This window comes from Rana temporaria, chromosome 2 (genome assembly GCF_905171775.1).
Source record: "Rana temporaria chromosome 2, aRanTem1.1, whole genome shotgun sequence".
Classification (NCBI taxonomy): domain Eukaryota; kingdom Metazoa; phylum Chordata; class Amphibia; order Anura; family Ranidae; genus Rana; species Rana temporaria.
This window is the reverse complement of record NC_053490.1, coordinates 96,649,138-96,666,605: the sequence shown is the minus strand read 5'-3', so window position 1 is coordinate 96,666,605 and position 17,468 is coordinate 96,649,138. Positions and strand designations below refer to the sequence as shown.

Genomic DNA, 17,468 nt, shown 5'->3' with positions numbered 1-17,468 from the left:
TCATTTGCGTCACTGGGGGGGATAGTGCCCCATCGTTGGTGTCATTGGGGGGGAATAGTGCCCCATCTTTTGTGTAATTGGGAGGAATTGTATCCCTTCATTGGTGTGAGTGGGGGGGGGGGGGATTTAGTCCCATTGTTAATATCAGTGGCTGAAACAGTGCCCCAAGGGCCGCATAAAAGCAAGCAATGGGTCACATCTGGCCCCAGGGCTGCAGATTTTGAGACCCCTGATCTAGACAAAGAAAACGTCTAAGCTACAAGCAACATACACGTTTTCATTAGAACAGGGATGAGATCCAGGCTAATAGTACAGCAATTGACAAACATCAATACACATGAATAGATACCAGAAAAAGCCTTTAGCTGGCATGCGGACACAAAGGAGGGAATCACAAAGTTTTGGAGTAAAACCCCCTTTCTCCAGATGGATCTCCCTTGAGCAAGGGGCTTTTACTCTGAAACCTTGTAATTCCCACCTCTGCATGATCTTGTGTCTCTGCACGTCAGCGAACGTCTTTTTCCGGTATTGATGTTTGTCAATTGCTATACTATTAGCCTGGATCTCCTCCCTGTTCTAATAGTAAATAGTAAATGTATATGATGCTTGTAGCTTAGAAGTTGTCCTTGTGTAGATATGGGGTGTCCAACCAGTGGCCTGCGGTGCCCTTTGGTGTGGCCCGCGACCTCTTACTCTGCGATGGTAGGTTAGTAAGTCCAGATTGTGGGTTCCCAACCTGCCATCCCAGAGCATCAGTGTTGTGAAAAAAGCTGGCGGTGGAGGAAGAAAGTGGCAGAGCTGCATAAGCTGATGCTTCTTTTATATAGCCGCCTCCTTGGCGGTGAAGTGATACCAAATGCACTCGGCCTGGGACAGCAACAGCTGGCGATACCTGATTGGAAGACTGTTATTAAAGGTAAGTTTAATACTAAAATCACAATGTATAAATGGGCATAGCTTTCTGAAGTGGTTACTGGGCAGCTTTCAAACTGATCCGCAGTTGCAGCGGGATCTGTCCTCTTCCAGCTGGGCGGATCGGATCAGAGGGCCCATAGAGTAGAGTGGGCTGAATCCTGAATCATTGTGGCCCGCGACCGATTACCAAGTTGCTTAAGTGGCCCTCGCTCTTTAAAGGTTTGGGCACCCCTGGTCTAGATAGATGAACTGTGGGGAGATTTTTTGAATATACTCTGTTGCACTATTTCTCTATATTTATTTATTTATTACAGATACTTATATAGCACCGCCACATTACACAGCACTTTACAGTCCCTTCCCTCAAGGAGCTTACAATCTAAGGCCCCTTACTCACATACACATACTAGGGCCAATTTAGGCAGGAGACAACCTACCAACATGTTTTCGGAGTGTGGGAGGAAACCACAGTACATCCACGCAGGCACAGGAGAACATGCAAACTCCAGGCAGGTGACTAAGCACTGTTTGTTAGTGTGAAACGCGTCAGCCTTCTGTCCGTTCTGATCTGCTGTGGCATGTATTTTTGAATCCATTTTTTGAATAAAGGCAAATTTTTTTTGAAGTGTGGCTGTCCAGAATTTCTTCCCATTTGCACAGGTAGTGCCTTGGTTGGGATTCAAACCTAGTGATGCTAGGCAGAAGTGCTTACCACTTAAGCCTCGTACACACGACCGAGGAACTCGACGGGCGAAACACATCGTTTTGCTTGTCGAGTTCCTTGTTAGGCTGTTGAGGATCTCGGCGAGCCAAATTTCTCCATTGCCTTCGAGGAAAAAGAAGACATGCTCTCTTTTTGGCTCGACGAGATCCTCGACAGTTTCCTCATCGAAAAGTGTACACACGACCGGTTTCCTCGGCAAAAAAAACAAAACAGCAAGTTTCTTGCTGGTTTTTGCCGAGAAACTTGGTCGTGTGTACGAGGCTTTAGTCTTTGTATATGATGCTTTCTATCATAAATACATGAAAATCAAAACGTTATCGGTTTGGAGTGCTGCCTATTATTTAATTATATAATATTGTTCCTGGGTCTTTCTTGAGGGTTTTACTAATAGCATGTGTGTAGACCCATTAATATGTGGAGCTGTAACATATAAACATCAATAAACATGGCGGGAATACCCAAGACTCTCAGGAGGACTGGAAAGGAGTCAGAAATTATGATCGGGAGATCTCACTGTTGGAACACCCAAGATATCTATAAATCCAGGGGCTGACATAACCTACCAGACTCCACCCATAGTTAAAATATCACTCTTGAAAAGATCTGACACTTTAAATGTTTCTTACATTTTTAACAAGGGCTAATGATGATAGAATCTAGGGGCCAAATCCACAAAGACCCGGCGTAACGGCAAAATTCTAATTTAAGTTACACTGCCTTAAAATTTCTACCTAAGTGCCCGATCCACAAAGCACTTACCTAGAAATTTCTGCCCGTGTAACTTAAATTCCGCCGGCGCAAGGCGTTCCTCATTTCATGGGGGCGATTCCCATTTAAATGAGGTGCGCTCCCGCGCTGGCCGTACTGCGCATGCTCGTGACGTCATTTTCCCGACGTGCATAGCGCAAAATTACGTTACGCCGGGCTTTGTGGATTGCGACGGGTCAATAAAGTTGCGTCGGGAAAAAAAAAGATACGGCGTGAAAAAAAAATTCAAATTCGAAAAAAAACCGCGTCGCTAGACAGAAGGGTCTGCTTTTACATGGTGTACTAACTTTACACCATGTAAAAGCAGCCCTAATTTTGCGTATGCAACTTAATACTTACGGAGAAAAAACGAAGCAGAAAAGCTTCGTGGATCTCCGTAAGTGCTAATTTGCATACCCGAGGCGGCATTTCGACACGAAATGCCCCCAGCGGCGGATGCGGTACTGCATCCTAAGATCCGGCAGTGTAATTCAATTATACATGCCGGATCTTCTCCCTAACTATGGAAAACTGATTCTGTGGATCAGTTCCATAGTTAGGACCAGGGATACGACGGAGTAACAGCAGTTACTCCGTCGTATCTCTTTTGAGAATTTGGCCCTAGTAGATCTAGAATTCCCAGCTATCACAACAGTTACATTTGGGTTTTACTTTCTTCATGGATTAGGATCCATTCACATTTCTTCATTTTTACCAGATGGGATTTCCATTAAAAGCAATGTGAAACCATCAAAATGCAAATTTATGTGCATCGGAACCTGCTTTAAAATGAGTGTCAATGCATGTCAGTTAGCAATAATGCATGTAAATTTGCATTCAAAGTGCATTGATATGCATGCTAAAACCAGTACTGCACTTTTGTCAAACCAGACATGCCCTGAAAAACTCCATCTAAATACTTTGAGAGTGTTTGGTATGCATTGTTTCTCTACCTTTCCCGATAGTTCCCTGACTGCAGATCTTGCTTCTCTTGTGTATATTGACACTCACAGAACAGTTCATGTGGTGCAATTTAATAAGCATTATGATGCAGCAATGTTATTCAAAAAGTGACCTGTAATCTTATTTTTTTTTTTTTTTTGTGCATTTAAGTGACCCCAGATCTCACATTTAAGGGGACCTGTCATGTTTTTTTCTATTAAAAGGGCTGTTTACATTCCTTGTAATAGGAATAAAAGTGGCCCATTTTTTTTTAAACAGTGTACAAATTATTAAAATAAAGTAAAATAAATAAGAAAAAAAAACATTTTTTAAACCTTCCCGTCCCGACGAGCTTGCGCGCAGAAGTGAACGCATACGTGCGCAGCTCCGCATATGATAACGGTGTTCAAAAAACACATGTGAGATATTGCCGCGATCATTAGAGTGAGAGCAATAATTCTAGCCCTAGACCTCCTCTGTAACTCAAAACATGCAACCTGTAGAATTTTTTAATTGTCGCCTATAGAGATTTTTAAGGGGAAAAGTTTGTCGCCATTCCACAAGCGGGCGCAATTTTGAAGCATGACATGTTGGGTATAAATTTACTTGGCATCACATTATCTTTCAAAAAATTGGGCTAACTTTACTGTTGTCTTATTTTTTTATTCAACAAAAATGAAGACCACTGCGCAAATATGGTGTGACAAAAAGTATTGCAATGCTGCCATTTTATTCCCTAGTGTCTTAGAATTTTTTTTATAATGTTTGGGGGTTCTAAGTAATTTTCTAGCAAAAAAAATGTTTTTAACTTGTAAACAACACATCTGAAAAATAGGCTCGCTCCTTAAGTGCTTAACTTCTTGCTTTGACAGTTTTTTGTTAATTGTTTGGTTATATATTTTTTTACTATTAATATTTATTATTAAATTACTTATTATACAGGATCTATATAATGCCAGCAGTCTTTACAATATGAAGTGAAACAGTACAGTAACAATATACAGTAAGTAAAAAAAAAGTATTTGGACTGGAGGATCCTGTTTCTAAAAGGGAAGGGCAAGTGATACAAATCGTAGTAACTGTGTCGGGTCAGTTGATGGGGAAAGTAAAAGTTCAGTTGTAAGGTGGAAACAGGATAGGCTTCTCTGAAGAGGTAAGTTTCCAGGGATTGTCAAAAGGCAGACAGAGTAGAAGATAGCTGGACAAATTGGGGGTATAGAGTTCCAGAGGATGGGAGAAGCTCAGGGAAAACCCTGGAGGAGAGCATGGGAGGAGATGAGAGGTGATGAGGAAGCTAGAAAGCAGGGCGTCTTGGCAGAAGTGAACAGAACGGTTTAGGTTTTTATTTTGAATGTTAGTCAAGTGGAGTTGCAGTAGCAAAGGCAAGAGATAACAAGGGGGTGGTATTTTTGATATTTATGTTACTTCATTTTATAAATGAGTTAAAACAGATGTGCAAAATTAAACAGAAAATAACTTTTATTTAATTAGTAAATGACTTCACCATGCTTTGTAACCTGAAACATAACAGATATCAAAGAGAATAAATATAGCAGACAGGGGCCACCAGACAAGTAAGTAGGGAACTGCTTTGTTTTTTATGCCACTTTATGGAAAACAGAACAGCGTTATCCAGCTGAAAAAAATATAGATCTAACAGGTCATACCTAAAGAAAACCAAATCCGTGTCCAGCCACATTCTGTTTACTATAACAGAAGCAGAAACACCCAAAAGTGTGAGGAAGTGCCCAAAAAGACCAAAAGCAGAATCAGAGCCAAGAACTCCGACATACGACTTTCTGCTGGAGGTCCTTAGAGATAACACAAGCCAAACGATCATCCGGACTTGACTTTAGGTATCACTTTTGGGTGGACTGTTCCTTACAATCAGCACAAAATACAGTGTACAGATGTTGTAATTTTTTCACCCTTAAAATAGAAAAGGTAGCAAAAAAAAATGTAATGGTTGATTTGTTAACTGTTAGAAAAGTGATTACTTTTCATTTCGACACCACAATAAAAAAGTGGACTTGAACTTTTCAGTCCAAGCAGCAGAAATTCCGCAGACTGAAAATAAAGCCAGGCAGACCACAGGAATCCAGCAGCAACTGATCGTCCAGCATGCATCTCCGTATCACAATAAAACCATCCATCATATCCCTGACAGTAAGCATTTTTTATTATGAAAGTGATTTATACTTGGTACAGTGGAAGGGAGCAGTTTGTATTTCAAAAATATAAAAAAGGAAAACAAAAGTGCTGTGTTATTTTTTTAATAAGTGCCTGATGTTATGAATCCAGCACTGACAGTGGAAAGTGTTATCACATGGCTAAATGGCAGCTGCGTCCATCCAATCAGTGAGCAGCATTTGTTCCCACCTCTGTACAAATACAGTGGAACCTCGGTTTAAGAGTAACTGGGTTTGTGAGCAACTTTTATTTTTTAATTCTGACTAGTTTTGCGAGTGTTGACTCGCAAGATGAGCAGAATTCAAGCTAAATAGGCCTGCAGTACCTCATTTGGCCTGCGGTACGGGGGCGCAGAAGCCGAGCAGAGCCAAAAATCGTCCTGCAGTACTTCATGTGCCCTGATGTGCGGGGGCGCAGGAGCTGAGAAAAGCCGAACATTGGCCTACAGTACCTCATTTGGCCTGAGGTACGGGGGGCGCAGGAAACGAGCCAAAGTGTCATTTTCGACGTTTGCGCTCTCTGGCGCCCCCCACCTCTGGCCGCATTCTGTATTGCATCCCACTGAAGTCAATGCGGAACAAATTATTTTAGTTTCCATTGACTTCAATGGGAGAACTTGCTTTGATATGCGAGTACTTTGGATTACGAGCATACTCCTGGAACGGATTATGCTCGTAATCCGAGGTCCAACTGAACCCGAAAGTTTACTAAACGCTCAGCATATATGAGCTGATATTTTATACATAGGTTAGCCATTGGTTTAAATTGTTCTGGTTTACATTTTGGGTCCCTTATTCATTTTTTGATGCATCTATGCGCCATTGGCAGTGAAAGCCTATGCATTATTACTGATAATATGCGTAAAAGAAATGCATACCAAAAGATGAAAAATATTACCTAAAATATAATTGCACCTTTCATACTGTAGTCCCCCTTGTCCCCCACATATACTCAACTGCCCCAGATTTTTAGAGATATTGCCAAGTCCACGCAGATGCTCATCATACTCTTTTTCAGATGGGTTAGTTTATGAGCTCTGTACTTCTGCTGTAAGAATTGGGTAAAGGGGGGTACAAGCGGCTACATTTCAATCTTTGTTTGGCCCTCATAGTTCAACTGAAGTTGATCATTAGATGGACTTCTGTCAAACGGCCATGCTGAAAAACATTCATCCATCATGGCTGTGGCTGCTGATTAGTGTATTATGACAGCAGTGAGTGCCCACTGTCAGAAAACAGTGGCACGATAGGGAGTAGGGATGAGCTTCGTGTTCGAGACGAACCCATGTTCAGAAAAATTAATACCACAGGCAGGGGATCATTCTGCAAGTACTTTCACGTGGTGTACTGTCTGTGTCCTCTGCACAGTGTGCACCTAAAGCTACGTAAAGCTGGTGTTTTCATATTAATTCCTACAGGCAGAGATCTGCTCATATAAATACCACAGGCAGGGGATCATTCTGCAAGTACTTTTACGTGGTGTACTGTCTGTGTCCTCTGCACAGTGTACACCTAAAGCTACGTGGTGTGTGTACTGTCTGTGTCCTCATGCAATACTTTGCAGCAGGGCTTATTACTGCACTCCAACTAGAGTATCTGTGAGGGGTTGCAGTGTTGTGGCACCAGCACCAGTGCCTAAGGCCCAATTTTTCTGCCCCTGTTCAACGGGTGCATGTAATTACAATTCTTGATCTAATATTTCACAGCAGGGCGTTCCAGCGCCCACCAAGATTAACTCTGAGGGCTTACAGTGTTGTGGCAACACCAACACCTAGCGCCCAAATTTCTGCAGAGTATATACGGCAGGCCCCTACTTTCAAACATCCAACTTACAAACGACTCCTACTTGCAAACGGAAGGCGACAACAGGAAGTGAGAGGAAATCTACCCCTAGAAAGGGAAATTCTCTTCTGTAAGAGGTGTCTCCTGTCCATTGATGCTTTATCACCAATCCTTGTTTCACTAAAAAACCCACTTTTAAAAAAAAAAAAAATTGTCATTGGGACAGAAAGTGAGGTGCAATCTTCTGAACAGATGCGCACAGACAGCAAAACAAATGTTACAGGGGTGATAACCCTTCTCTATGTTTTCCAAAAAGCTTAAAAATAGATTTTTTGGCTGGAGCTACACTTTAAAAAAGTACCAGTTCAAAATTACAAACAGACTCTACTTAACAACAAACCTACAGTCCCTGTCTTGTTTGCACCGCCTGTATACTGCTGTTCAAAGTATATATGGTCAAAGGTGCTGTTAATGACCTGGGTGGAGGGGGGAGAAACCCATGCTATTTTTCTCAATGATTTTCATCCATATTGCAGGGACCAGACATTACATTAAAGCCACAAGCAGTTTTAAATTACTTTTTTCTTATAGTAATGTCATTTTGTGCAGGGACAGTTCTAAACATGGGAAACATGTGCCACTTCACAGGCATACTATAGACACCCAGCAGGTATGATATTTAAAGGAATTTTCAATATTTTTTATTCACTTTAAGCATCATTAAAATCACTGCTACCGAAAAAACTTCAGTTTTTAAAACTTTTTTTTGCATTGATACATGTTCCCTGGGGCAAGACCCGGGTCCCCAAACCCGTTTTAGGACAATAACTTGCATATTAGCATTTAAAATTAGCATTTTTGAATTCGAACATTCGAGTCCCACAGACTTCAATGGGGTTCTAAAGTTTGCGCTAAAGTTCGGTCCGTTCGAAGGTTCTGGTGCAAACTGAACAGGGGGGTGTTCGGCTCATCCCTAATAAAGAGGATCCCTCCATCCACTTCACTTGTATGGATGGAGAAATCAGTATGTTTTTTTTTCAGTCCATTAGCCGAATGAAAAAAAACTAACCGTGTATACCCAGCCCAGCCAGTCTTAAATACAATCTTGTACTTGAAAAAGATGGGATTGTATGAGGGCACAGCGTGCATGTGTGGGCTTAAAGGAGAAACACAGCCAAATCTCATTTGGCTGCACTTCTCCTATGAATCACAGGAGTGCAGTTTGTTCTGTGACCCGTTTTCAGCAGACAGCAACAATGAAGTCCGTTCACATGCCTGGACCGACAACCGGCTCAGTCTTTCAGCGAGCCGCAGAGAGCCTGAGCCGGAAGCTCCCGCCCCCTCCACAGCCCAGCACTCCAGTAAGCACAGAGGGGGGCAGAGCAAAGAGCCACTCACTGACAGTCACCATACTTCTCTTTTATCCTGCAATATTTTGATAAATAGTTGTGTGGCCTTGTTGGTGACAAGTACAGTTACTCTTTAAATCACCAGACTGTATTTTATGGGAACTCTTTTGGTGAAGTATCTTGTGTTGAATTCTTGGCTCAGCACACCTGCTGTGGTCATTATAAGAGGCACTCTTGCTTCCTGCTGATTTTTTAAATGTATTTTACATTTTAGGGTATGCATTAAAAGACGTTTGAGCACAAAAAGATAGGCAGGGACACCCAGCACTCTCAGATTATCAACAAACATAGTTGGGAAATATAGCACTAAGCGCTTTCTGTTGGAAGGGTCTCAGACATTTATTAGACATATAAGAAGACAAGGGCTGGCTCAACCCATAAGGGTACACCTATAACAGGGGTGCTCCACCTGTGGCACATGTGGCCCTCTGAGCCCTCTGATGTAGCCCTTGACTTCAAACCAGGGAAATGTATGCCTGGGGTCGGCAACTCATTGATCGTGATCTGGGCTTCCCGATCCGCCATCCCAGAGCATCAGAGTGCATCGAGCCAGCAGCAGAGGAAGCAGGTGGCTAGTGAGGGGGTCCTGTTCCAGGCGGAGCGATACCAAGTGCACTTCACCTGGGGAGTGATGCCAGCAGAAGCTGGAAGACGAAAAGAAGGTCACACATACACTGCGTATTTGCAATGGGCATATTAGCACCTACAACAGGGCCTATTAGGCTGCTTTCACACTGATCCGCAGGTGCAGCGCAGTGCACCTGTGGGTGTCCTGCGGGTTAGCTTTACTGAGACATAGACTCCTATTATATCTTAAGGGTGTGATGCACTTTCTGAAAATGCACCAAAACTCCTAAACTCCTGAATCCTGAAACTCACTTTCCGATATAAGATATAATAGAAGTCTATGAAGTCTATGCAAGATATAATAGAAGTCTATGGCAAAGGTCAGCTAACCCAGGAAAGCTGCAGGTGCATCGGTGTGAAAGTGCCTAATAGGGGGCTCAGGGCAGTAAGGGCTTGTTTACATTTACGTTTTGGAGGGAGGTAAAACACCATAGTTTTGCCATATTTTTACCACACAACCCCAACCACTGGTGTAGCGTTAGTGGTTGCAATAGCAACCCTGCCCCCATACTCTAGGGGGCTCTTGGGGCCTCTCTGTCACATTCTGTTTTGAATTTGGACAGGAAGGGTGGTGGGGCGGGGGCGTCATATACAGGAACCGATCCTCTCCATTTTCCTCCTGCAAATGCTGAAAGACGGCTTCTCCTCCTCTCCCTCCCACCGGAATTCAGCAGCTGCAGGAGGAAAATTTTAATTATGCTATTCCAAATGGAAAAATTGAAATTCTTGAAACTTACAGACAGATTGGTGGCAGATCAGAGTGGGTATTGGCAAAGCACAAGTTCAGGTTAAGCAATAAGGGAAATAAAGCACTGTGCTCTACATTGTACAAAACAATACAGATAACATTATAATAACATGATAATAAGAAGCAACCTACCTTTCAAAAAGTATAAACCATTTTTCTTTCTCCTCTGGAGTACTGCAAGAGAAAACAGACAAAACCATACATATTAAACAATTCTACATTCAGGGAATATATTACATTAAAGCCTAACTCCAGGAAAACAGCTAACTACTCAGCCAAGGCACATATTTCTAAACTGTTCTACCTGCCAAACAAATCTGTAACTCTCTTCAGCCAGTCTTGTGATTCAGAAACCACAGCCAGGTCAGTGACTTCAGTAAACTGAAACCATATACTAACTAGAAGTGATGGGATACCTAATTTAACACATGAACTCTCTTTTTAATGTAAACAGCAAATAAGCCCAAGACATTGCTATTATAAGTGAACAATAGCAGACAAAACCAGTAGGGGGTAAAATGTGGGGGGCTGATCTGTAATTGTAGCTCTGGTTTATTTCAAGAGGTCTATGGGCTGCTGTACAAAAGCAAATAAAACAAGAATCAAAATATTATTTTTACTAATGCGTTTTATAAAATGGAAAACCATAGTCAACTGAAACAATATAAAAATATAGATAGATAGACACTATATTACCAAAAGTATTGGGAAGCCTATCTTTACACGCACATGAACTTTAATGGCATCCCAGTCTTAGTCCATGGGGTTCAATATTGAGTTGGCCCACCCTAAGCAGCTATAAAAGCTTTAACTCTTCTGGGAAGGCTTTCCACAAGGTTTACAATTGTGACTATGGGAATGTTTGACCATTCTTTCAGAAGCATATTTGTGAGGTCAGGCAATGAGGTGGACGAGCAGGCCTGGCTCACAGTATCCGCTCTAATTCATCCCAAAAGTGTTTTATTGGGTTGAGGTCAGGACTCTTTGCAGGCCAGTCAAGTTCCTCCACCTCAAACTCGCTCATCCATGTCTTTATGGACCTTGATTTGTGCACTGGTGCGTAGTCATGTTGGAAGACCAAGCGGCCATCCCCAAACTTTTTCGACAAAGTTGGGAACATAAAATTGTCCAAAATGTCTTGGTATGCTGATGTCTTCATGTTCTCTATCTAAACTCCGATGGAATTCCTCAGAAAAAAGTCAGATGGGGCATACACACGGTCGGAATTTCCGATGGAAATAGTCAAGCCATTTTTTTAGTAGCTTATATTAGCATTTTTTTTTTAACACTACGGCCTTGTTGTGCAAAGTTCTTCTGCTCTGGAACTGTCTGTTCCTGGGTGTCCTTGTCTTGTGCGTGGTTTACCACAGCCAATACCAGTTTAGCCCGATATATATATATATATATATATATATATATATATATATATATATATATATTCACTGTATTACACTGCTAATTGGACACCTGGTGCAGCACTGCTGAAGCACACTCGGAAACCACAGCATAACTGGAAGGAGATCAGTGTTCTCCACGGTGTTATTTTAGGAAGCAATGTACTCCTGCCAGTTTTCCAGCAACAAGAACAGACTCTTGATAAACATTTGGATTTTGTCACATATGTTCCTAAGCAGGTGTACTCAGCAATCATTCTCCAACTGAAACTTCAAATGAAACATATTGGTAGAATTGTATTATGATGTTATGTCAGTGAATGGTATACGTGGCTATGGCACTTTATTTTAACTTTCAAAAGTGTGTGCTTAAATAGACTCTGTACTGTAGTAGCCATCTGTTTAAATCTTTGGTGTGATGGTTTCAGTATTGCAAAGATTGTCACAGGGGAAACTTCACTTCTGAGTGTTTCAATGGCAGGCCTGTAAACTTTAGAAGGAGCCTTAATTTGTTCAAAGCAACCTCTGAGGTTCAAAATAAATGCAGATCAAAGGTCCCCTGCAAATGAAGACACACTGGGGTTGATTTATTAAAACTGGAGAGTGCAAAATCTGGTGCAGCTCTGCATAGAAGCCAATCAGCATCCAGGTTTTTTGGTTAAAGCTTAATTGAACAAGCTGAAGTTCGAAGCTGATTATTTACCATGCAGAGCTGCACTCTCCAGTTTTAGTAAATCAACCCCACCATAGTTATTTTTCCAGCAGACCATATGTCTCCAACCTGTTGTGAACAAGACTGTTGCGGCTAAAACCTCTGCTGTATTTTTATCCTTATGGAGATATAATAAATTCGGACTGATTTAAAGAACATGTATGGAGTTGCGGATTGTCCTTTATCCATTCATCACTTTGGCAGCTGAACAACTGCACATCCTGTGCCCGACAGCTCAGGAGGAGTTTCATTAATCTGGGGTAGTTGCACCTTTCGTTGTTGTTTATGGATATGCCTCCAACCTTCTCTCCATTCCATTACGACAGGCTATCGGGCATTTGAGATGCCTGGATGTGTCGAATGCCTGTGTAACCCGCCATGCCATGCTCTATGTTCCTTCCTCCAACCCCTATGTCACTGCTAAGGACTGTAATAAGGTAAGGGTCGGAGGCCAACGATACCTTTGGAGGCTGCAGAGTAGAGCTGCACAATTATTCATTAAAATATTGCGATCTCTATTCAACTTTCCACATGATCTTAATCCAGCATTTCTACGATTCATGTAAAAAGTGCTGATACTAAGCATTTGCACAAGTATCGGTACTCGTGCAAATGCTCTGACAACCGAAACCGATACTTTCAGGCTTGGTTATTTCATCTGGCGGTGGGATTTCCCCACTGACAGCTGAAATGTAAAAAAAAAAGCCTACATTTTTTTATTATTTACTTCTATTTTATAAACTATTAATAATTAAAAAGTTTTTTTTGTTTGATTTGTTCATTAATATTTTTACACCGATAACATATATTTACACGTTTCACATTGAAAAAAAGCACAAAATAAAAATATATATACATATATATTTCATTTGTAAAATAACTTTTCAATGCTTTGTACCATTGCCGACAGCTGAAATGTAAACAAAAAAGTTGCGGTAGGTTTTGGTAATTGGTATCGGTGAGTGCTAATAAAAAAAAAAAAGACCCTAATATAACTTAATGGTCATTTTTTTTTATTTCTTTACATATTACATAGTTACATAGTTAGTCAGTTCAACCAAAAAACATACCATCCCATATACACAATCCTTCAGCCACAGTTGATCCAGAAGAAGTTGAAAAACCGCAGCAAAGCATGATCCAATTTGCTACAGCAGGGGAAAAAATTCCTTCCTGATCCACCGAGAGGCAATCGTATTTTCCCTGGATCAACTTTACCTATAAATGTTAGTACCCAGTTATATTATGTACATTTAAGAAAGAATCCGGTCCTTTTTTAAAGCAATCTACTGAGCTGGCCAGAACCACCTCTGGAGGGAGTCTATTCCACATTTTCACAGCTCCTAGGCCTCGGACACACGTCTGAGAATCTCGTCAGGAAAAAACAGTCGTCTTCCCTGATGAGATTCTTGGCAAGTGTAGTGTACTGACTTTAATTTCAAAAGAACCGCGGTTCTCTTGAAAGGAGAATGCCGTCGCCGCCATCTTGCTTCACCCTACCTATGCCGTGGAAGCTACCGCGCATGCGTCAAAGTCATTTCGAGCATGCGTGGGTTTCCACGGGGACAGGTAAGTATACAGGTAAGTATACACACAGACCGACAAGAATCTCGACGAGAAAAAAGAGAGCAGGTTCTCCTTTTTTCTTGTCGAAATTCTGGCCAGATTTCCAGACAAGAAACTTGAATGCCTCATACACACGAATGGGAATCTCATCAAGAAGCAGTTTTCTTGCTGGTTTTTGTCGAGAAACCCGGTCATGTGTACGAGGCCTTACTGTGAAGAAATCTTTCCGTATTTGGAGATACATTTTTTTTGCTCTAGACTTAAAGAGTGCCCCCCTGTCCTCTTTGTTGACCTTAAACTGAATAATTCAACACCAAGTTCACTATATGGACTCCTTATATATTTGTACATGTTGATTATACCCCCCCTCAATCTCCTCTTCTGAGGAAAGAATAAATTCAGTTCCTCCGATCTTTTCTCATAGCTGAACTCCTCCATGCCTCTTATCAGTTTGGTTGCCCTTCTCTGCACTTTCTCCAGTTACCCGATATCCTTTTTGAGAACTGGTACCCAAAACTGAACTGCATATTCCAGATGAGGTCTTACTAATGATTTGTACAGGGGCAAAATGATATCTCTCTCTCTCTCTGGAGTCCATACCTCTCTTAAAGTGGAGGTTCACCCGGAAATGTAAATTTTTAACATTAGATTCATGCTCATTTTGTCAAGGGGAATCGGGTAGTTTTTTTAAAAACGAAGCAGTACTTACCGTTTTAGAGAGCGATCTTCTCCGCCGCTTCCGAGTATGGGCTGCGGGACTGGGCATTCCTATTTGATTGACAGTCTTCCGACAGGCTTCCGACGGTCGCATCTATCACGTCACGATTTTCCGAAAGTAGCCGAACGTCGGTGCGCAGGCGCCGTATAGAGCCGCACCGACATTCGGCTTCTTTCGGCTACTCGTGACGCGATAGATGCGACCGTCGGAAGACTGTCAATCAAATAGGAGCGCCCAGTCCCGAAGACCATACCCGGAAGAGGCGGAGAAGATCGCTCTCTAAAACGGTAAGTACTGCTTCGTTTTTAAAAAAAATACCCGATTCCCCTTGACAAAATGAGCATGAATCTAATGTTAAAATGTTTTAATTTAATTTAATACAAGAAAGGACTTTGCTTGCTTTGGAAACTGCAGCTTGGCATTGCATGTTATTATTGAGCTTATGATCTACCAGATCCTTCTCCACTACGGATACCCCCCTCCCCCCTACTATGTATGATGCATGCATATTCTTAGCCCCCAAGTGCATAACTTTATATTTATCAACATTAAACCTCATTTGCCCAATTAGAAAATTAGTGCATTGAGGTCGGCTTGTAAATTGGAGACATCCTGTAAGGACGTTATTCCACTGCATAGCTTGGTGTCATCTGCAAAGACTAAAATGGTACTTCTAATCCCAGACCCAATATAATTTATAAAGATATTAAAAAGTAAGGGTCCCAACACTGAACCTTGAGGTAAACCACTGATAACCTTAGACAATTTAGTGTAAGAATCATTAACCACTACTCTCTGAATTCTGTCTTTTTCTATCTATTTACAAACTGATATGTCCAAGCTTGTAGACTTTACCTTACACATTAGCAGTGTGTGGGGAACTGTGTTATATTATTTTTCATTACATTTCTTTAAATTTGATTGAAGCAAAGAGCATTATGTCTTATTTTATTGCCATCTTGTTTGATAGCCCAATGTTTAGGGGTTGTAAATCTTTGAATTAAAAATTTTCTTCAGAGTTGTGGGAGAATCAAAATCTTTATTTTAAGCAAAAAAATCATGATTCTCATTTTATCCAGAATCATGCAGCTCTACTGCAGAGTATAATTGTTTTTCTACAACTGGACCATTAAAGTGTTTGTAAACCTCAGACATGAAATATGAACGCAGCATATTCCTCTATAGCATGGGTCTTCAAACTACGGCCCTCCAGTTGTTCAGGAACTACAATTCCCATCATGCCTAGTCATGTCTGTGAATGTCAGTGTGTTACAATGCCTCATGGGATGTGTAGTTCTACAACAGCTGGAGGGCCGTAGTTTGAGGATCCCTGCTCTATAGTGTCTATAGTCTCAGTCCAGTGCACAAAGTGAAATTTCTGTCTGCTGCTTTGTTCCTCTGCTATCAGCATGAATCCCTTCTGACAAGTTTTCCTGGCACCAAGAGAAAAAAGATGACAGGGGAGGGAGCTCCAGTGGATTAACAGCTCTCCTGTCTGCTGTGTAAAGGTGGTGTGTCCCTTCCCTCCAATCAGCTCTCGGAGCTCTCCTCACTGAGCTCTGCAGATTGTAACTTCAGCTCTCCTCCGCTTTTTTTCTAAACAGCTCAGACAAGCTTTTTAAGTTCTGCACTTTTAATGGTTGTAAAGAGTATTGCAGATAAACAGGTACAACTTACGTGGGAGGGTTTATTTAATCTCTGTGTATTACCTGATACACTGTCAAGTTACTATTGTTGCCCCCATTCTGAAGATTTCCCCTCACATTCTGTCCTGGAGACACAACAGGAAGTAAAAGGAAATTCCCAAAAGTGAGGAGAAATCCCACCCTGGATTATTATCACCAAAACAGGTATCTCAATTGAAACATGTCCCCTCACTTTCTGTTCTAGTGGCAACTGTAACATTTTAGATTATTTACTTTCTGTTCCATTTACAGGAGTCATTAGAAACACAGATGACAGAGTTTTTATCAGATGGGCACCCTATCAAAAAATAGAGAAAAAAAAAACTTTTTGGTTGAAATTAGTAAAGCCCACTCTTTACGCATCTTTGCAAAGTCAATCATCTTTCTCTTCACTTTCCTATGTGGCTCAGTGGGAACCAGACTTGGAAACTGAGATTGACCCGGCGGACTGGAGCAAGACTTGGTCTTCTGTTGCTAAATGTTTATTTAACACTGCCACAAAAAGTTGCCGTGGTGGTATTGGGTCCCAGCTTGTATAGTCCATGCCAACCCAACTTTTAGTTACAGCTGTTTTTAGGAGTGTGGCCATAGTGGGGATGTTTTGTACTTCTGGTGGACATATCCGTGACCAGTAGGCTTTTTGTCTTGAGTATTTGGTCTACTGTATTCCCTGTTCCACCTGAACATCAGAAAGAAGGCTTCATTTGCTTTGCTGCACAGCACCATTCTGAGCTTATTTGCTCATCAATAAAATATGGCATCCTATCTGTTCATAGCAGCCAAGACAACGATTGCCCAGGCCTGGAAGAAACCTACAGTTCCCTTTCAGGGAGTGAGAGACCAGTTGATGGCTATGATGCTTAACCTCCCTGGCGGTATGATTCTTTCAGAAAAAACATGCTGAAAGCGGTACCATTATTTGCAAGGAAATTTGGCATTTTATATTGTAGGCCTGTAATTTTTAGAAATAACTCACTTAAATCTGACCAAACAAGATTCTAATAGGCATCCCGGGTATGACATTTTTTTAAAAACAAAATTATAAATTATAATATAATAAATAACTATAAATAATTATAACAAATAATAATATAATTATAATAAAAATTATTCAATAATGTAATCAAATTGGATCGGAAGGGAAGGCAGGAATGGTCCTGTAAATGAGCGATCGTGAGTACACCTGAGATGGGGAGGAGGGGGAGGAATGGACACATACTACCACAGGGGGGTCCCAAAGTCATGGATAATAGCGGGACAAGACAGTGTGACTGTGCAGCCACCCCTGGGGCACGAGACACCTCGCACGC

The 17,468-nt window shown here is 41.4% G+C and overlaps 1 protein-coding gene across 2 annotated transcripts in view; it reads right to left on the bottom strand.

Moving 5' to 3' along the window:
• Positions 1–17,468, bottom strand: part of ARHGAP20 (Rho GTPase activating protein 20) — a 226,853-nt gene that overhangs the window by 72,950 nt on the left and 136,435 nt on the right. For both annotated transcript variants that reach the window (XM_040340561.1, XM_040340562.1), the window contains exon 5: positions 10,216–10,257. In XM_040340561.1, the coding sequence (XP_040196495.1) occupies positions 10,216–10,257 (42 nt within the window). The remainder of the gene's footprint in view (positions 1–10,215; positions 10,258–17,468) is intronic.